Source organism: Bos javanicus, chromosome 18 (genome assembly GCF_032452875.1).
Source record: "Bos javanicus breed banteng chromosome 18, ARS-OSU_banteng_1.0, whole genome shotgun sequence".
Classification (NCBI taxonomy): domain Eukaryota; kingdom Metazoa; phylum Chordata; class Mammalia; order Artiodactyla; family Bovidae; genus Bos; species Bos javanicus.
This window is the reverse complement of record NC_083885.1, coordinates 49,795,867-49,814,162: the sequence shown is the minus strand read 5'-3', so window position 1 is coordinate 49,814,162 and position 18,296 is coordinate 49,795,867. Positions and strand designations below refer to the sequence as shown.

The 18,296-nt window shown below is 52.7% G+C and overlaps 1 protein-coding gene across 2 annotated transcripts in view; it reads left to right on the top strand.

The window, feature by feature from the left end:
- Positions 1–18,296, top strand: part of AKT2 (AKT serine/threonine kinase 2) — a 47,345-nt gene that overhangs the window by 13,819 nt on the left and 15,230 nt on the right. Inside the window, exons 1-4 of one of the 2 annotated variants that reach the window (XM_061388302.1) lie at positions 5,302–5,428; positions 6,110–6,239; positions 14,094–14,222; positions 15,614–15,725. In XM_061388302.1, the coding sequence (XP_061244286.1) occupies positions 6,194–6,239; positions 14,094–14,222; positions 15,614–15,725 (287 nt within the window). In that variant the 5' untranslated portion in view covers positions 5,302–5,428; positions 6,110–6,193. Of the gene's footprint in view, positions 1–5,301; positions 5,429–6,109; positions 6,240–14,093; positions 14,223–15,613; positions 15,726–18,296 lie in introns of those variants that run through there. The other variant, XM_061388301.1, reaches the window with a different exon arrangement.

Sequence of the window (18,296 nt, the reverse complement as noted above, 5' to 3'; positions counted from 1 at the left end):
CTGGGGCTCCTGGAAGGACTTTTGCTTCTTTTACTCTAGGTGAGGTGGGGGCATGGCAGGGTTTAGGGGACAGCAGTTTCCTCTGACCCAGGTGGTCAAGCATCCTGGAGTTTAAGAGGGGAAGGAGGGAGGACAGAAGCAGTGAGCTCACCTAGGCCACACAGTCCCCCTAGTGGCAGGAACCACAGCGACCTTGACTTTACACTTGAGGAAGGAGGTCTGAAAGGAACCTTTCCAGGGCCCAACCCTTTCCGACGGCTGCCAGGTAGGACACAACAGCCTCTCTCCCCCGCCTTGTCATCCGCCACCCTGTGTCATCCTATAAATCTCCTCTAACGGACATGATACCAGCAGGGTGAGATGAAACTCATAGGCAGTTTGGAAACCATTGAGAAATAAGACCTACGAGGCAGACAGGCAGAAATAAGGCCTGAAATTACGAAAAGAAAAAATGGAGGAGAGCATTTGAGACATACTGTGGAACGCGTCAGTGATATTTACCATGTACTTAGCAGATATTTAAAAATCAAACCCTGCTAATACAGAGTCCCTTCAGGGTCCTGTCTCCAGTCACCTCTCTCTTCTTTGCTGAGAGCTGACCGCGGCAGGTGGTGATTTTCATTCCCATTCAGCTTTCTTCTGTGTTAAAAAGACTCACCCAAACTCAAGCCCTTCCCTTCAGGGCGCGTGGGTCCTTCCTCTGGCTGGCTGTTGTGCAGATGGAGCACTAAGGCTCAGAAGGGCCAAGGAGCAGCAGAGCCTGGGGTTGAAATCCAGGCCCTAGAGTCCTCTTCCTTACTCATCAGTGACTGGCCTTGCGTTGAAACTCCAGGCAAGCTAGCCTGGGGTCAGAGGGGGCCCCGGAGACCAGGAGGCCCGAGTTTAACTTCCTGTTGTCATCCAGGCTCCCAAACCCAGGTTCTTTTTTTGTTGTTGTCATTTTGTCATAAAATACAGAAAGATATCTTCAACATGTTTTAAACCATACAGTATGACAAATAAGTGTAAAAGTGACGCTCTGTAATCACAGTAGAACATTGTCAGCTCCCAGAAGCCACCCCCTCCTGGGTCACTCCCGAATGTAACAGCTCTCCTGACCTGTGGATATTTGCTTCCTGGATCTTCTGCACAGTTTCACTGGTGAGAAACAAATCCTGTTGCGTTGCCTGTTTTGAGCTTGCAGTCCGTGGACTCGCACTCAGTGGGTCGTTTCGCATCTGGCTTCTTTCACTCCAGGTGAAGTTCTCACGCTTCACCCTGTTGTAGGCTTCAGGAGTTGGATCCTCTTTCTTGCTGAGTGGCCTTGATCTCTATGAATTTACCTTAGTTTGTTTATCCATTCTCCTGTGGGTGGACACCTGGTCTGTTTCCAGTTTTGAGGTTACTGAGAATGTTGCTGCTGTGGAAGATCTAGTACACGTGGTTTAGTAAACAGATATGCCCATTTCTGTTGGAGGGCCATGGAATTGCTGGGTCATGGGGTAGGGATATGTTGAGCTTTAATTCTTATTGCCAAACAGTTTTCCATAGTGGTGGAACTGTTTTATACTCCCACCAGTAGCAATTCCTTTACATTCTTTCAACAGTTTTTACTTACTGATTTTTTGAAAAATCTGTTTATTTGGCTGTGTCAGGTCTTAGTTGCATCATGCGTGATCTTTTGTCTTGATGCACATGCTCAGTTGCCCCTTGGCATGTGGGATCTTAGTTCCTTGACCAGGGATTGAACTCACATTCCCCACATTGGGAGGCTGATCCTTAAGCACTGGGCCACCAAAGAAGTGCCCCTTTAAAACATTCTTTTTTTTTTTTTTTAATTGTATTTACTTACTCCTTTATTTATTTTTGGCAGTGTTGAGTCTTCGTTGCTGTACAGGCTGTTTCCTGGTTGCGGCGCACAGGGGCTAATCGTCATTGCGGCGCCCGGGCTTCCTGTTACAGTGGCTGCTCTTGTTGCGGAGCAGGGCTCTAGGGTGCTCAGTAGTTGTGGCGCACGGGCTTAGTTGCTCTGTGGCATGGGGGGTCTTCCAGTACCAGGAATTGAACCCATGTCTCCTGCGTTGGCAGGTGGATTCTTTACCTCTGAGCCACCAGGGAACCCCCTAGCCCCCAAGCCCTCTTACATTCTTGACAACACTTGGCGTTGTCAGTTTTTTAATTTTTAGCCATCCCGGTGGCTGGTTTCGATGTGCGTTTCCCTGTAACTAAGGCTATTGCACACAGTCCTTCGTTGTGTGTGTGTGTTCCCTCCTGTGAGGTGCCCTTGCTCTTTTCACCTTGCCTCCCAGGTGGCTCGCCTCTAAGCCACAGCTCCAGCTCCTACCCAGACCCTCAGCCGAGTGAAGCCCAGACACCCCAGGCAGCAGTGAGTAGGGTTGGGGCCCCCGCCGTGGGGCACGCAGGCCGTGGCCCAGCAGGCCCCTGCGTGCTGGGTGTCCTCCACCCGCAGCTCCCCAGGGGGCAGGCCATCTTCTTGGCTGCAGTGCTGGTGTTTCATCACCACGGGACTGCGTCAGATACCTCGGCGGAGGCGCCACCCTCCGTGGGAGGACAGGCAGGATCCAGGCAGGATGCAGGGGCTCTCCAGGTCCTCCCCTTGCCCTGGCTGCTGCTGGCTGCTTAGTTGCTGAAGTGAGAACGTAACAAGTGGCTCTGGTGTGCCGAGCAGCAGCCAGCTGGGAGACCCAAGGTAAAAGCCTCCCCTGTGTCAGCGTCTGCTGTCCCTGGGCACGGGCATGGCCCTCTGGGAGCGTGGGGGGCGAGAGTGATCAGGGGAGACGGGAGGCGCGCCCTTAGGCTCAAGGCCACCCAGCTGGCACCAGTTCTTGGATTCTGCAACCTCGGACACACCTGGCCGCCTTCACGTCTGTCTCTCTGATCGAGGCAGCCACGTGTTTGCATGTTCACTGGGGGCCAGGCAGTGGGCCGAGCCTCTGCACAGGGGTGCTGTTCACAGCGGCTCTGAGAGGGGAGGTTGCTGGGCCGAGGAGGGGAGGGCTGCGAGTGGACATAGGGGTTCCCTGTCTTTGCTTGTACATCCGCTCTTCCTCTGGCCCCTGGGTTCTCCATCGCAGCCTAGTTTGGGAACCTAGCCCTATTCTGAACAGAGCTCACACCTGGCGAAAGTGTGGTATTGGCCCCTGTGTTGGAGAGGAATTCCGAACTCCTCGGCACACGTGCCTCCAGGCCCTGAGCGTTCTCCTTGTCTCAGCCCCTCACCCTGGGCCAGCCTCTGGGCGCTTCTCCACACTCCCGGAGCTCCTTCCCAAGCTTCCTCAGGGCTTTGCACTTGCTGATCCCCTGCCTAAAATCTGTTCCTTAATGTGTCACCCCCGCCCCGCCCCGGTTAATTCAGGTGTTGGCTCATGTGTCCCCCATACTGTGTGGCTAACGCAGCACCCGTCCCTGTCCTCCTTTCTCCTGTTTGTGTTTCTTTGCCACCGTCAGACCTTGTGTCCTGTCTGTCGTCTGCCTTCTGCACTGGAATGTGACCTTCCTGAAGGCAGGAGCTGTGGCTTAGTGATGCACGTCTATGGGACCCAGGATAGAGTCTGAAGCTTAGAACATACTCAGAGAAAGATTGGTGGCGTGAATAGACTCTGGAGTTGTTTCTGTGGCTGTGTTTGGTCTTGGGCTGGGGATCTTTTGGGGAGATTGTTTCTCTTTTTTTGTTTAAAGAGCAGACCTTTACTTTCTCCCAGGTCTCAGGGCTGAGAAGCCCACTCTCAGGGCATCCACAGGGCTGGTTCCTGGTGGGTGCTGACTTCCTGGTCACTGATGGCTGCCATGTTGCTGTGTCCTCACATGGCAGAGGAAAAGAGCAAACTCTGTGGTATCTCTTATTTACTTATTTATTTTGAGTTGGAGGATGATTGCTTTACAATGTTGTGTTGATTTCTGCCGTAATCAGCATGAATCCGCCATAGGTATACACATGTCCCCTCCCGAGACTTGGGTTTATTCATTGTGCCTTCAGTGGACAGCCAGGTGCTGGGCTGGTGTGCTGAATTAGCGCCTGTGGCTGTGGGGAGAGTTGATCACGGGGCACACAGCACCCAGTGCAGCCTCTCAGGTCAGGAAGGCTTCCTGGGGGAGGCGTTGGTTCAGCTGAGACCTTAGAGAAGAGGGAGAACCCCAGTACATAAAAGATGTGGGAATGGAGGCCTGAGCGACAGAAGTCTGGTAGAGGGTGGGAGTGGGGGAGAAGGACCTGGGGAGGTGGGTGGTGGCTGGTGTGTGATCATCCTTGTTGTGGTTATTAGCATTTCTTGAGGGCTTTCTAGGTGCCTCTCGACTTACACAGGGCCTTCTCTGGTGGAAAAGACTTCGTTCTTTTTTGTGTGTTCTGTGCACTCTGGGGAGCCATGGAAGGGCTGTGAGTAGAGAGGGACACGATCAGATTCAGGTGGAGTATAAGGATGGGTAGCAGAGGCTGGGAACCCAGGAAGAAAGCCTGGGTGGGAGGGGAAGTGGGGTGGGAGACGTGATCTGGAAGCTGGTGGATGGGTGGTGGGGACTGCGGGGCTGAGCCGGGGTGGTGGGCAGCAGAGGCCAGGGCCTGAAGGCCCCGGAATCCCAATCTGGGGGGCCTGGGTCTTTCCCAAGGCCCGTGGGAAAGCACAGGTCAGATTTGAGGGTCTTTGGGCTGCTGAATGGGAAACAGATTGGAGGATGGGAGGCCCAGAAGGAGATGGGGTGGGTCCTCGTGGGAGGGGACGGCGCTGGACTTGAGCCACCTGGTCAGGAGGCCGGGGTGGAGACCGTGGTTGCATTAGGATCGAAGCACAGACTGTGGGACATATCAGAGTGAGGGTCTGGTGGCCCTGGGTGTGTTCAGTCTGTGGGCATGAGCCCCTGGGGTGCCGCCGTACTTGCCAGGGGAGGGAGCCCCTTCTGGGCCCTGTCTTTGCAGCCCCGAGTCCAGGACATGGCTTCTCACCCGCTGTTTACTTCCCTGTCACTGTCCGTCTTGTCTTCCTCCGGCTTCCTCCCGTTCACCTCCCTTCCCTCTGCCCAGGGCCTGGGCAGCCTGCCACCGTCACATGCCAGGCAGTAGTGTGTCCGGCCCACCAGCTCCCCTGGGGCACGAGAGAAAGCTGATGCCCACGGTGTCCCCAGGGCCAGCTGCCGCTTCTCTGGGGGCCACCGTAGCTCCTGACCTGCTGTCCGCAAATAACCCCACGCCAGGAAAGGCGAAAGGCGCCTTGGGCTCCATGGCCTGCGGCCAGGCCTGTGGCTCCAGGTAGGGGCCCAGCTGGTGGCTGCCTCCCCCTCTTCTCCCCTCCGCCCTGGGAACCTGAGACGAAGCAGCGGCCTCGGCGTCCGTCAGTCTGTCGGCTGCCGGTCCGTGAGGACAGAAGCAGAGGTCTCGGGGAAGGACCAGGGCCTTGTTTCAAGCCCCCAGGACTGGCTCCCGGGCCCCAGATAAGTGCGTACGCAGTTGGTTCCTTTCTTATTCAAGATCTGGAGCACCGAGACCTTCCTTTCTTTTGTCAGCTGGTGGGGACCAGGAGGCTGAGGGAGTGACATGAGGTGGCCTGGTGCTGGGTAGGGGGTGGTACTCAATTTGCTAAAGGTGGCAGGTTGGTGGCACCTGGTTTGGAAAGGAGAGAGTGTGAGCGTGTGTGCGTGTGTGTATATGTGTGTGTGTGTGTTTGGGGGTGGCAGGCAGATCCTGGTGGCTTTGAGCACGCCCTCAGGTGCCCGGGGCTGTCTGATTCATCCCAGGTGACCTCAGCACCGGGCCTGGAGTGACGCAGGGGGCGGAGCCTCCCACCCAGTCAGGAGTGGCGGTGGTGGGGCTGCCCTGCTGGGCAAGGGGTCCCGAGTACGGGGCGAGGGCATAGCCAGGGCCCTCTGCTCCTTCCAGAGGAGGGCTCTGAGGACAAGGTCGTGTCCTTTCCTCCCCAAGACTGGGTCCCTAGGGACCAACTGCCTCTCACTGTCCCCCTCCACCAGCTTGGGCCCTGAGGGCTGGTCTCTCCCCACCCTCCCTGGCTCCACCCTTGCAGAGCTGCCAGAGGGGCTTCAGGCGGGGTGCCCCAAGGGAAGGGGTCATGGCCAAATCCCCCTGCCGCTCTGACTGACGGGCTCCTTTATTGTCTTGCAGACTGTGCTCTGTCCAGCGCACCTCCTGCATGTCCTTCTGCCCTGAGCTGTCCCGAGCGAGGTGACAGCGTGTCACGCTGCCACCATGAACGAGGTGTCTGTCATCAAAGAAGGCTGGCTCCATAAGCGCGGTAAGGGGCTACGTTTACTCACAGGATTGCACGTCTCCCCCTTTTGCCCCAGCTCTCCTGGCAGCTGTGCCCTGAGAGGCAGAGGTACAGGGTCTTTACCACCTGAGGAGCCAGCATTCCGAGCCCTGCCTGCCCACCCCTGCCAGTGGCTTCTTTTCAGCCCATGTCTTGGACTCTTTGAAAGTAGTCTGGACGGAGGAGCTGTGGCTGCGTCTGGGCCTGAGTCTCCAGGCCTTGCTGACCCCCTGCATGAACCCCCATGCCAGGCCTCAAACTCTGCCTCTGCATAAGTGTTCCTGTTCATGGTCCCATTTTATAGATGAAGAAACTGAGGCCTAGAGTGGGTAAGTCACTTAGCTAAAGTTACACAGTGAGGCACTATCCCGCATTTATTCATGCAGCAAATACTCAGAAGGTGCATGGTGTGCCAGGCTGGCCATCCCAGGCTCTGGGGGCACTGTGGTGTCCTCATGGAGTCTGCGATCCATTGAGGGGCGGGGGACAAACAGTAAACTGATAGATGTCAGGTGATGATAAGTGCCATTGTGAAGAGTAGGAACTCTGAGGGGAACGCTGGAGAAAGAAGGGGTTCATGGAAGTGGCTCTGAGGAGGGACCAGTATGTGGAGGCCAGGAGCAGGTGAGGGAGCAAGCTACGCAGATAGCCAGGCAGGGGGGTCCCAGGGAATGGGGCAGTGAGGACAAAGTTGGGGGCGTGTGCCTGGAAATAGAGAGTGGGCCAGGGTGGCCAGAGCAGAGCGAGCGAGTGAGCGCGAGCCGGAGGAGGTGGGCAGAGCCGTGACGCAGCACCGGACCAATGGCACCTGATGCCGTGGAGGGGCTGGAACTCGCCTGGCATTCGGAATCCCAGGATATTGTGAGCGAGCTCGGGACCAGGTCTGGTTGTGCTGGTGGGCGGCTAAGAGATGAAGTCACTTACAGGGGAGACACTGAGAGACTCGACCCTGGGGCCCCAGGCCTCTGCCCCAGCACTTCCGCACTGAATGGGCTCACTGCTGTTCGAGGCAGCTGGGAAGAAGCACGTGCCGAGAGCCAGCTTGCCCAGGCACCCAGGAGTGAAGGAACCCGGCTGTCCTAGCTTCCGCGGACCTTCCCCTGCAGAGTGGGGTGCCCGGCTTGGGGGGGCTGCCACTTTGCACGCTCTCATTCACTCGGCAGACGTGCATCAAGTAGCTGCCGTGTTTTAGGCACATTCTAGGCACTGGGGATACAGCAGTGAACCAAATGGGCCCGCGGTTCCCATCCTGTGTTGATGTCATACATTAAGTAGGAGAGACAAGGGCACCTGAGTACAGGAGCGTGTCCAGTGGGGCTAGTGCCTCGGAGAGAAACCCAACAGTGTGAGGAGAGGGGTGAGGGAGCTATCAGAGACGGGCTGGCCAGGGAGGGTCTCACTAAGAAGGGGGTGTTTGAATAAAGATCTGAAGGAGGCAAGGGAGTGAGCCCCACAGTTAATGGGGGACATGGGTGAAGGGGACCGAATTCGTGAAGGGGAGTGGGCTGGGCATGCTTGAGGCGGGCCGGGAAGCTGGTGGGCTAGCCCTACCGAAACTGGGAGAAGTGCCCGCGCACCCTGCACTGCACCCAGCCCACCCACCCGGAGCGGTGCCGAGGGTCCCCCGCCCCCCGGCATGAGCAGGAGAGGAGCCTTCCCAGGCAGGGTGGTATTCAGGGCCCCTTGGCCTAGCTGCCTAGATTGGGCCCTGAGTTTGGGGCTGTTGATGGAGCCCTCTGCACCTTGGCGGGTGTCAAAGTTGTAACCCTGGCCCTGCCACTTCCTCTCAGTGTGACTATCATCTCTCTGAACCTTGGTGTCCCCCTCTGTAAAATGGGTCAACAGCCCAGGGCTCTGGGAGTGTCAGCTTCATGAGAGCAGGGGTTTATCTGGCTTGTTCACTGGGATAGTGCCAGTGCCCTAGAAAAGTGCTTGGCCTGCAGTAGGCACTTAATAACTGTTGGATGGATGCTTGGGATCGTGTGTGTGGAAGGTATGAGTGTAATAGCATGTGCCAGACCTCAGGCTCCTGAGTTTTCTGAGGCCGTTGCTCTCTAGGCTGGGGTGGGACCTTCTCTGGAGGTGGCTGGAGAACTATGGCTGGGCAGTGGCTCCTGAGGCTGCTGGTGGCATTGAGTGAATCTCAGCCCCTCCCAGGCCTTCAGAGTCTCCGTTCGTCTACGGGGGCCCAGACAAGCTGCTGAGATGACCTTTTGTCTTGGCTTTGTACCATACCCACACACACTCATGCAGTCTCTCCTGTGTCTCCCAGTGTCTTTCGTTCCAAGCAGCAGCCAGCAGTGGTGGGCAGGGTGAGGTGGGCCCTACCGCCCTTGAGACACATGCGCCACCCTGCCCTACTCCTGGTGGTTGAAATAACAGCAGCCCAGCTTACTGTGTGCCTGCTCGGTGCTGGGCCTGGGGCTGTGTTCACAGGAGGCCCAGTTTTGTTGAGTTTCTGTTACTGCCCCGTGAGGTGGGCACCACCTTGCAGACTGGAGGCTGCAGCTCAGCAGGAAGACTGAGTTGCCTGGGGCTTCAGCAGGGAGGTGGCAGCGCCAGGGTTCAGGCTCCAAGTCCTGAGCCAGCGCCTGGCTCACATGCTGCCTCTGGCTCAGCAAGGTCCACTCAAGGATCGGGTCCTTCATGCCATGTGTGGGTCCCCTTTCTGACACAGCCTCAGCACACTCTTTGCCAGGCCCCTCCGGGCCGGGCCACGTCTGACAGTTTACAGGCAGTGTCGATGTCTATGGGCAGAGCGAACCCAGGTTCCAGTCCCAGCTCTCCCAGTTATCAACCATGAGCCTCAGGCAAGTGGAACCTCTTTGTGCCTCAGTTTCCCTGTCTGTAAAATGGGATTGTTGTGAGTGTGTTTTCCCTTCTAGTTTTTTTGTAGCTTGTTACCGACATATAAAACCTCACAGGTAAGTGCCTGGATCATAAACTCACTCCAAAACCTGTGTCCAGGTCAGGAAATAGAGTAAGTCAATCCCCAGAAGGCTGTCTGCCTCTTGCAAGCAGTAACCACTCTCCTAACCTCCAGTAGCATCGGTGAATTGGTCTAGTTTTGTTTTTGTTTCTCAAATTGAGGTAAAATTTACACAACACAGAATTAAGTGTTTTAAAGTGCACAGTTCGGTGAGTGGCCCTTAGTACTTTCACAGTGCTGCGTGACCACTAGCTCTGTCTAGCTCCGGAACATCTTCATCTGCCTGAAAGGCTGCCCTCCACGCCTTGCGTAGTCAGCTCTCAGTCTCCCTCCTCCCAGCCCCCGGCAGCCGCCAGCTCGTTTCTTGTCTTTATGGATGTACTTACTTTGGACATTTCATATACATGAAGCATACAATATGCGGCTACTGAAGTCTGGTTTCTTTGACTGAGCATAACGTTTTTAAGGTTCATCTACGCTGTAGCATGTATCAGACAGTACTTCATTCCTTTTTATAGACAAACAATGTTCCATTGTATCAATATATCACGTTTTCTTTATCTGTATGTCTGTTGATGGACATCTGAGTTATTCCTGCCTTTTGGCTGTTGTGAATAGTGCTGCCATGAATATTTGTATACAAGTGTTTGAGTACTTGTTTTCAGTTTTGGGGGGCATCCACCCAGGAGTGGAATTGCTGGGACATACATATCTATTGTTGTTGAGTCACTCATTCATGTGCGATTCTTTGCGACCCCATGGACTGTAGCCCACCAGTCTCCACTGTCCATGGGAATCACCAGGCAAGAATACTGGAGTGTTGCCATTTCCTTCTTCAGGGGATCTTCCCAGCTCAGGGACTGAACCCACATCTTCTTCAGTGGCAGGTGGGTTCTTTACCCCTTAACTGCCAGGGAAGCCCCAATAGGTATCTGTTAAATTATATTGCTTATAATCAAATGTATTCTATGTAGTTAGATAATATAGAAAAAACTATAAAATGTCTGGGTCGCACATTCTGTGCTGTGACCCGCAGTGTGCCTGCGTCTGGCTTTTTGCGGGAGCGCCCAAGTCGCACGGGGCTGTACCGTTTCACATGCCCACCAGCAGTGCGTACGGTTTCAGTTTCTCCAGATCCTCACCCACACTTGTTATTTTTCTTTGAGTTTTTGTTGTTTGTTTTTAATAAAAGCCATCCTGGTGGGTGTTAAGTGGTGTTTCATCGTGGTTTTGATTTACATTTCCCTAATGATTGATGGTGTTAAGCATCTTTTTATATGTTTGTTGGTCATTGTTTATTTTTGGAGAAATACCTTTATAGTCCTTCGTGTATAGCGTTTAGACACTTCGTGCATGTGTGCTCAGTTGTGTCTGACTCCCTGCGACCCCTTGGACTGTAGCCCACCAGCCTTCTCTGTCCCTGGGATTGTCCAGGGAAGAATACTGGAGTGGGTTGCCATTTCCTCCTCCAAGGAATCTTCCCACCCCAGAATTGAACCCGTATCTCCTGTATCTTCTACACTGGCAGGCGAATTCTTAACCACTGAGCCACCTGGGAAGTCCTTCACCCACTTTTTTAAATTGGGTGTTTTTTTTTTTTTTGGTTGTTGCTGAGTTGTAAAGTTCATTATGTATTCTGGATACTAGACTCTTATGAGACATATGATATGCAAATGTTTTCATCCATTCTATTGGTTGGTTGTCTTTTTATTTTCGTGATAACATCTTTTGCACAAAATTTTTTATTTCAATGAATCCACTTTATTTTTTTTTTCCTTTGTCATCATATCTAAGAATCTGTTGCCAAGTTCAAGGTCACAGAGGTTGACCTGTGTATCCTTCTAACAGTTTTATAGTTTTAGCTCTTATTTTTAGGTAGATGCACTCTGAGTCAATTTTTTAAACCTGGTGTAGAGTTCCATGTCTGTTCTTTTGCATGTGGGTGTCCAGTTTTTCCAGCACTGTTTGTTGCAGAGACTGGTCTTCCCCAGTGGAATGGTCTCGGTACTGTTGTTGAAAATTCGTTGCCTGAAGTTGTGTAGATTTATTTTTTGACTCTCAGTTCTGCTCCTTTGGTCTGTATGGCTATCCTGTGCCACACTGATTTGATTATTGTAGCTTTGTAGTAAGTTTTGAAATCAGGAAGTACGAGTCCTTTCCCTTTGTTCTTTTTCAACATTGCTTTGGCTGTTTGGAACTGCTTGCCACATGAATTTGAATTCCGTGTAAATTTGAGGGTTGATTATTCCTCAGCAGCAAAAAAGGGCTATTGGAATTTTGATAGGGAATGTGTTAAATCTGTATGTAAATGGCTTTGGGTAGTATTGCAGTCTTAATGCCAAGTCTCAATCCACGACACAGGATCCTTGCATTTATTTAAGTCTTTAGTTTCTTTCAGCAGTTTTTTTTTTTAATAATTTTTATTTATTTATTTCTGGCTGTGCTGGGTCTACGTTGCTGCACGGGCTTTCTTCTAGTTGCAGTGAGCAGGGGCTACTCTCGCTGTGGTACACAGGCTTTTTATTGCGGTGGTTTCTCTTGTTGCAGAGCACAGGCTCTAGGGCACACGGGCTTCAGTGGTTGTGGAAATGGGCTCAGTAGTTTTGGCTCCCGGGCTCTGGAGCGCAGGCTCAATAGTTGTGGAGCGCCGGCTTAGTTGCTCTGAGGCATTTGGGTCTTGCTGGACCAGGGATCGAACTTGGGTCTCCTGCATTGGCAGGCAGATTCCTTACCAGTGAGCCAGCAGGGAAGCCCGTTTCGTAGTTTTTAGCATATAAATCTTTGCCTAGTTGTGCTGTTGTAAATGGATTTGTTTTCTTTAATTTCTTTTTTGGATTATTCATTGCTAGTATGTAGAAACACAATTTGTTTTTGTGTGTTGATCTTGCTGAATTTGTTAGCTCTAGTAATTGTTTTGTGGATTTTTGTGGTTTTCTGTATATAGGATCCTGTTATCTGCAAATAAAGGTAGTTTTACTTACTCCTTTTCAAATTGGATACTTTTTGTCTTTTTCTCTGGCTAGAACTTACATTACAGTGTTTCAGAGCAGTGGTGAAAGTGGAAATCTTTGTCTTGTTCCTGATCTTAGCTAAGGGAAAGCTTTCATTCTTTCATCCTTGAGTGTGATGTTGACTTGTGGGTTTTTCATAGATGCCCTCTTGTGAAGGAGTCCCCCTTCTCTTCCTAGCTTACTGAGTATTTTTATCATGAAAGAGTGCTGGATTTTGTCAAATGCTTTTTCTGTGTCAATCTAGATGACCTTGTGTTTTTTTCCCCCACTTCATTCTGTTGAGGTATACGACACTGATCGCTTTCCATATTTTTGAACTACCCCTGCAGTCCTGGGATAAAACCCACTTGGTCATGGTATATGATCCTTTTATGGTGCTGTCAGATTTGTGGTTTTGCTAGTTTTTGAACTTTACGTACATCGAATCATTTAGTATTGACATTTGAAAGAATTCAACAAGTTAAAGCCTCTAAGAAACTTAGGATGGTGCCTGGCAGGCACATAGTCCCCTGTAGTATTATCCAATTATTGTCGTTGCTTGCTGGATGTCCTTCCCACGAGAGGAAACAAGGACTTAGAGAAGCCCAGCCTGGCTTCTCGTGGTGACTACGGGAGCCCACCGTGCTGCCGCAGTTACGATGTACACGCTTTTGGCTTGGCCGGTGGGCTGATGATAAAGAGCGTTCATCGATTTATTGGTGCGCTGGTCCCTGGCTAGGCTGGGCGCTTTGTCTTTGCTTTGTATTTGCCATCTCTCTCTTTTTTTTTTTAAAGCAGCTTGAGACACAGTTCACATACCATTGCAGTTCGGCCACTTGGGGCCTTGAGTGTATTTAGAGCTGTGCCTCCATCACCACAGTCAACTTCGGAACATTCTCACTACCCTAAAAAAGGACCCTCCAGTCCCCACCCAGACTCGCCCCCTCCTCAGCCCTAGGCCCACTAATCAAGTTTTCATCTTTAGAAGTTTCCCTGCTCTGGACATTTTATATAGATGAAGTCATATAATTTGTGGTCCTTTGTGACAAGCTTTTTGCAGTTGGCGTTGTTATGGTTCACCCACCTTGTAGCGTGTATTAATACTTCGTGTATCAATACTTTTTTTGGCCGCATTGCATTGCATATTGGATTTTAGTTCCTCGACAAGGGGTCAAACCCTCACCCTCTGCATGGAAGTGCAGAGCCCTAACCACTGGACCGGCAGGGAATTCCCAATACTTCATTTCTTTTAATGACCAAGTAATACTAATACTCCATCACACGGATCTGCCACATTTCGTCTATCCATTTGTTAGTGGAGGCACTTTGGAGCTTCTGCTCTTTACTATTAAGAATAATGTTGCTATGGGCATTTATATATATATAAGTTTCTGTGTGGATGTGCTTCACCATTTCATCTTAGTCCTTCGCCACCCCTCTGAGGAGCGTGTGTGTGTGTACGTACATGCGTACGTACACGGGGGCCTTGGATATTCGTGGTTAGAACAAATGGAGGGGTCGAGGAGCACATGGAGGGCACAGCAACAGTAACACCGGCCTGGCACAGCGTTTGGACATTCGATCCCCCGCACAGCTGTAGAGTGAAAACCCGCCCATGGGATTTGGGCCTCCCCTGGGACTGGGCCACGCGCTGGCAAGGATGGCTCACTGCTGGCCACACTGTGAGGCAGCTGGTGCCCCAGGGCGGTGCAGCACCTTCCTGCCAGGCGTGACCTCTGGATCACTGGGCCCAGCCCAGCGCCCAGCCTGCGTCAGCTGGGGCCGCCTGGAGGGTTTCTCTGGGAGAAGCACACTCCTCACCCTCTTGTCCATCTTCCTCCCAGTGTGGGGCCCCTTGCCAGGCACTGCCCCCTGGGGCTGGCTGCCCTGACCTCTCTCCCTCCCGCCCTGCCTGTTCAGGTGAATATATCAAGACCTGGCGGCCCCGGTACTTCCTGCTGAAGAGCGACGGCTCCTTCATTGGCTATAAGGAGCGGCCTGAGGCCCCCGACCAGACCCTGCCCCCCTTAAACAACTTCTCTGTCGCAGGTGCGTCTTGGGGGCACATGGGGCATGTTCGTTCTACGCTGTAGGCCTGTCTGGGGTCTGTTTTCTACTCTCTCCTGCTCCACCTCTCTTTCCTGGGCCTGGGGGCTGTGTTGATCGCCAGTGGAGAACTGGAGGAAGAAAGGAGCCAGGGCACTTTGCAGCCTTCTGGCCCCTCTGTGGCACCTGAGGCGGAGCCTTCTAGCCGGAAGCTGACCAGTGAAAGCCTGGCCCATGCAGAACCCCTGCCTGGGCCTCATAGAACCTGCCCTCCCCCCGCCACCACCTTCCTTCCCCGCTGACCCGATGAGTCACCACGTCCTTGTCACACCCGCTAAGAATGTTTCAAAGTCACTCATCTCTACTGCCACTAGGTAGCCCAGACACGGTCCTTGCCCCACCAACCCTCTGCCCTAGCCTCAACCCCAGCCTCGCCTCTCGAGCAGCCCACCTGCTCTTTCTGGAATCCAGCCCCACTCCCCTCTCCATCCTGCTTAAAGCCCTGCCTTGGTGGCTTTCCCATGTGCTGCTGGTGACCCCAACACGGCTGTCCCTGGCCCTGGCTGCCCTCCCGAACTCCCCACCTGGCCTGAGCTGCTTTTCTGCTCATCTCTTTTGAGTATTCTTGAGTGTCCCGCGGTGAGATCCCCTCCGTGAGCCACACCATCCTTTGAGTCCCCTCTCCCTCCCTGAACTTCCCCCACCCACCCGCCCCCGTCTCTTCCGGGAGGGCCTTGTTGCCTCTCATCCTCAGGCCAGGGCAGCGACCCAGATGCTTCTACACACCCCACTGTGGCCCTGTGGTCTCTCTGCCTTCCCTCCCCTCCCCTGCTCTGGATGGCCCCATGCCCTCCCTGGGCTTCCAGCCTCCCTTCTCTCTCCTCTACACAAAAACCAGAGGGGGCTGTTTGAGTCTGTTCTTGGCTCTTCCTGCTGCCTCAGGACACAGTCCGGGTTCGTTGCCATGCCCCCGAGCCCTGCAGGCTGGCCCCTGCTCACCTCTCCAGCCTGTCTCTCCCTTTTCTCCTTCTCACATGGAATTTGCTCTTCCCTAAGTATACCGCGCCCTCTCTCACCTCTAGGCTTCTGTGCCCAATGCCCTCTTCTGCCTTCAGAGCTCAGTACAGGGATGCCCTTCCTCTGGGAAAGCCTTCCAAGCCCCTGGACAGGGTTGGCTGCCTCTTTGAATGCCCCTCCATCCCCCATCACAGCCCTGACCACTGAGCCATCGCTGTTGGGTGGGCTGTCCCCCTCACACACACACACACACACACACACACTGGACCTGTAGGGACAGGCTGTCTTGGTCAGTAGTGTCACGGGGCTAGCACATGGGGGTTGACTTGGGGAATGCGGGCTGCCCCTCACACTCTGCTCTCACCCCTCTTCTGCAGAATGCCAGCTGATGAAGACCGAGAGACCTCGGCCCAATACCTTCGTCATTCGCTGTCTGCAGTGGACCACAGTCATCGAGAGGACCTTCCATGTTGACTCCCCAGACGAGAGGCAAGTAGGGGCCTCAATGTGGCTGCCCTGTGGGAGGGGCCAGGCTCAGTTTGAGACGAGGGGTGCAAAGGGACAGATTCCCCTGCGCCCCTACCTAGGAGTTTCCCATCTCAGCCCTTGTGCGAGCTAGGAGGAGCAGGGGTTCTCCCCGTTCTGTGTCCTCAGGTGGGAGGGTGTACTGGAATCATGATAGTTTGTTAGCAGTGAGGCGCTCTGGGCCTCTTCAGGGCCTCTGTTTATCCAGAGACCTGCAAAGGGTCAGGGAGCTGCCTCTTTGATGAGCATCTCCATTGATACAGGGGCAGGTGGTCCAGAGATTCCATTTTTTAAAAGATCAACTTATTAATCAGAAGAGATAGCAGCTTCACCTAGTTCACAAATGCAGAACAGCACGAGGAGGTGTGTAGCGAAAGCGTCACTCTCACTTCAGCCCTGCACGCTGTGTCCCCACCACCAGGCTGACTGCTGTTCTTGCGTGTCCTGCAGGAGCTGCTTCTCACTGAGTGTGGATAAGCTCGTTCAGACATCACTTCTGTGCCCTGCTCCTCTTGTTTTTCCTTTTTATACAAAAGGTGGCACCGTGCCCAAACTGTTGTTTTATTTAATGCATCTTGGGGACTCGCTCTGCTTCTGTGTGTATACAGAGATGCTGCTGCTGCATTTTTCTTTTCAACAGGTGTACATCTGTGTCCCTGAGTTTAGCAGTTCTTTATTAATGGTGATTGGGGTTATTTCGACCTTTTGGGCTTATTAGAAGCAGTGCCACAGTCTACGGGCCATGCCACCCTGAACACGCCCGATCTCATCTAATCTCAGAAGCTAAGCAGGATTGGGCCTGGTTAGTACTTGGATGGGAGAAGCAATGCCACAGTGAAACAACTTGTGGTTACCTTGTTTGACATACTTGCAGGTAAATCTGTAAGGTAGATTCTTAGATGTGGAATTGCTGGGTCACAGGGAATATGCATTGGTAATTTTTATTACTAATTCTGTTGGTACTAGGCATAATAGAATTCTAATTCTAAGAGGGTTATGCCTATGTCTAAGGGTTCTCACAGCCTGTGTTTTCAAACATTCAACTTTTTACCAAACGTTTGGTGAGTGTGTGTCCTTATGTGTCATGTGCTCAAGGGCCATGTGAGTTTCTGTTTCTGAATTGTCTGTTTATGTCCTTTGTCTGTTTTTCTTTGGGGTACTTGGTCTTTTGCTTATTTATTTCTGAAAGCTCTTTATAAATTAGAGAGCTTAGCCCTTTGTAATGAGTGGCAAATATTTTCCCCTCATGTTGTCCCTTTGGGCTTCACTTTGATAGATTTTTTTTTTCCTTTTTTTTTGGCTGTGCCGTGTGGCATGTGGGATCTTCATTCCCTGACCAGGGTTCAAACCTATGTGGCCTTCATTTTGAGAAACACTTTTTTAGCTTGTCTTTGGGGTGAGGATTCAGCTAATCCTCTGGAGCACCCTAAATCAGTGCTGTCCAAGAGAAGCTTCTGCTATGGTGGAAATGCAGTGTCCAGCAGGGTAGCCACTAACACGTGTGCCTGCTGAGCACATGAAATGTGGCTTATGAAGCTGTGAAACAGAATTTTGTATTTTATTTAATTAATTTAAATTTAAATAGCTGCCTAAGGCTAGTGGCTGCCCCAGTGGGCAGTGCATTTCTAGAGCGAAAAGACATGCTACTGTAATCTAAACTGTGTCATTGCAAAGCTTCCCAAGGTCGAAAATATACTTGCCACACTATGGGGAACAGAATGGTCATCTCAGGCCCCCTGAGATATTACTCAGATGAAAACTAGGCACAGGAAACACGGCGTGCCAGTAAAAGCCAGTTGGGATCAGAAGGTGCATAGGGTCTACGTGTTGGGCTGAGTTTTGAGGAATGGGGGAGGAGTCAGCCGCGGAGATAGGAAGAAGAAGGTGGCTTCGGGAAAAGGGACCAGCCTATGAAAAAGCCTGGATGCGAGGCAGCCTGTCATCCCAGGGATCGCAGAGGGTTCTGCATGACTAAAGAATCAAGAGCTAAGGGTCTTGGAAGAGGGGAAGTGGAGGCCTTAGAGCTGGCGAGCTCAGCCGGCGCCTGGGCTCCAGACAGAGGTCCCCACAGAGCTTGGCAAGCAGTGAATCAATTGGGGTTTGTCACAGGGTTGCCGGAAGATTCAGGGGGATGATAAACAGGAAGCCCTGGACTCAGCAGTACCTGGCACACGCTTTGCAAGCCTGGAGCAGGAGCCGTGGGGAGCCGACAGAATTTTAGTAGCAACAAACCTGCTCTAGTTTCCATTTTCATAATGCCATGCTCTTTGGCGTGGGGAAGAGTCCCTTTACTGAGACCGAAGGGACTGGAGAGCCCCCACTTTCGTCCTTTGCTTAGTACCTGCTGCTGCCACTGGAGAGAAATCTAATGGGATTGCTCTGAGACCAGACCCCAGATTCCTGACCTTAACCCTAGGGAAGGCATGAGTCTGAAACCCAGGAGAGGGAGGCTGCTCTGCTCATGACTGTCCTCGTTGCCCTGCCAGGCCTGAGCCTGGGGAGCGGGGGTGGGGTGGGGGCCGACGGGGCCACTCC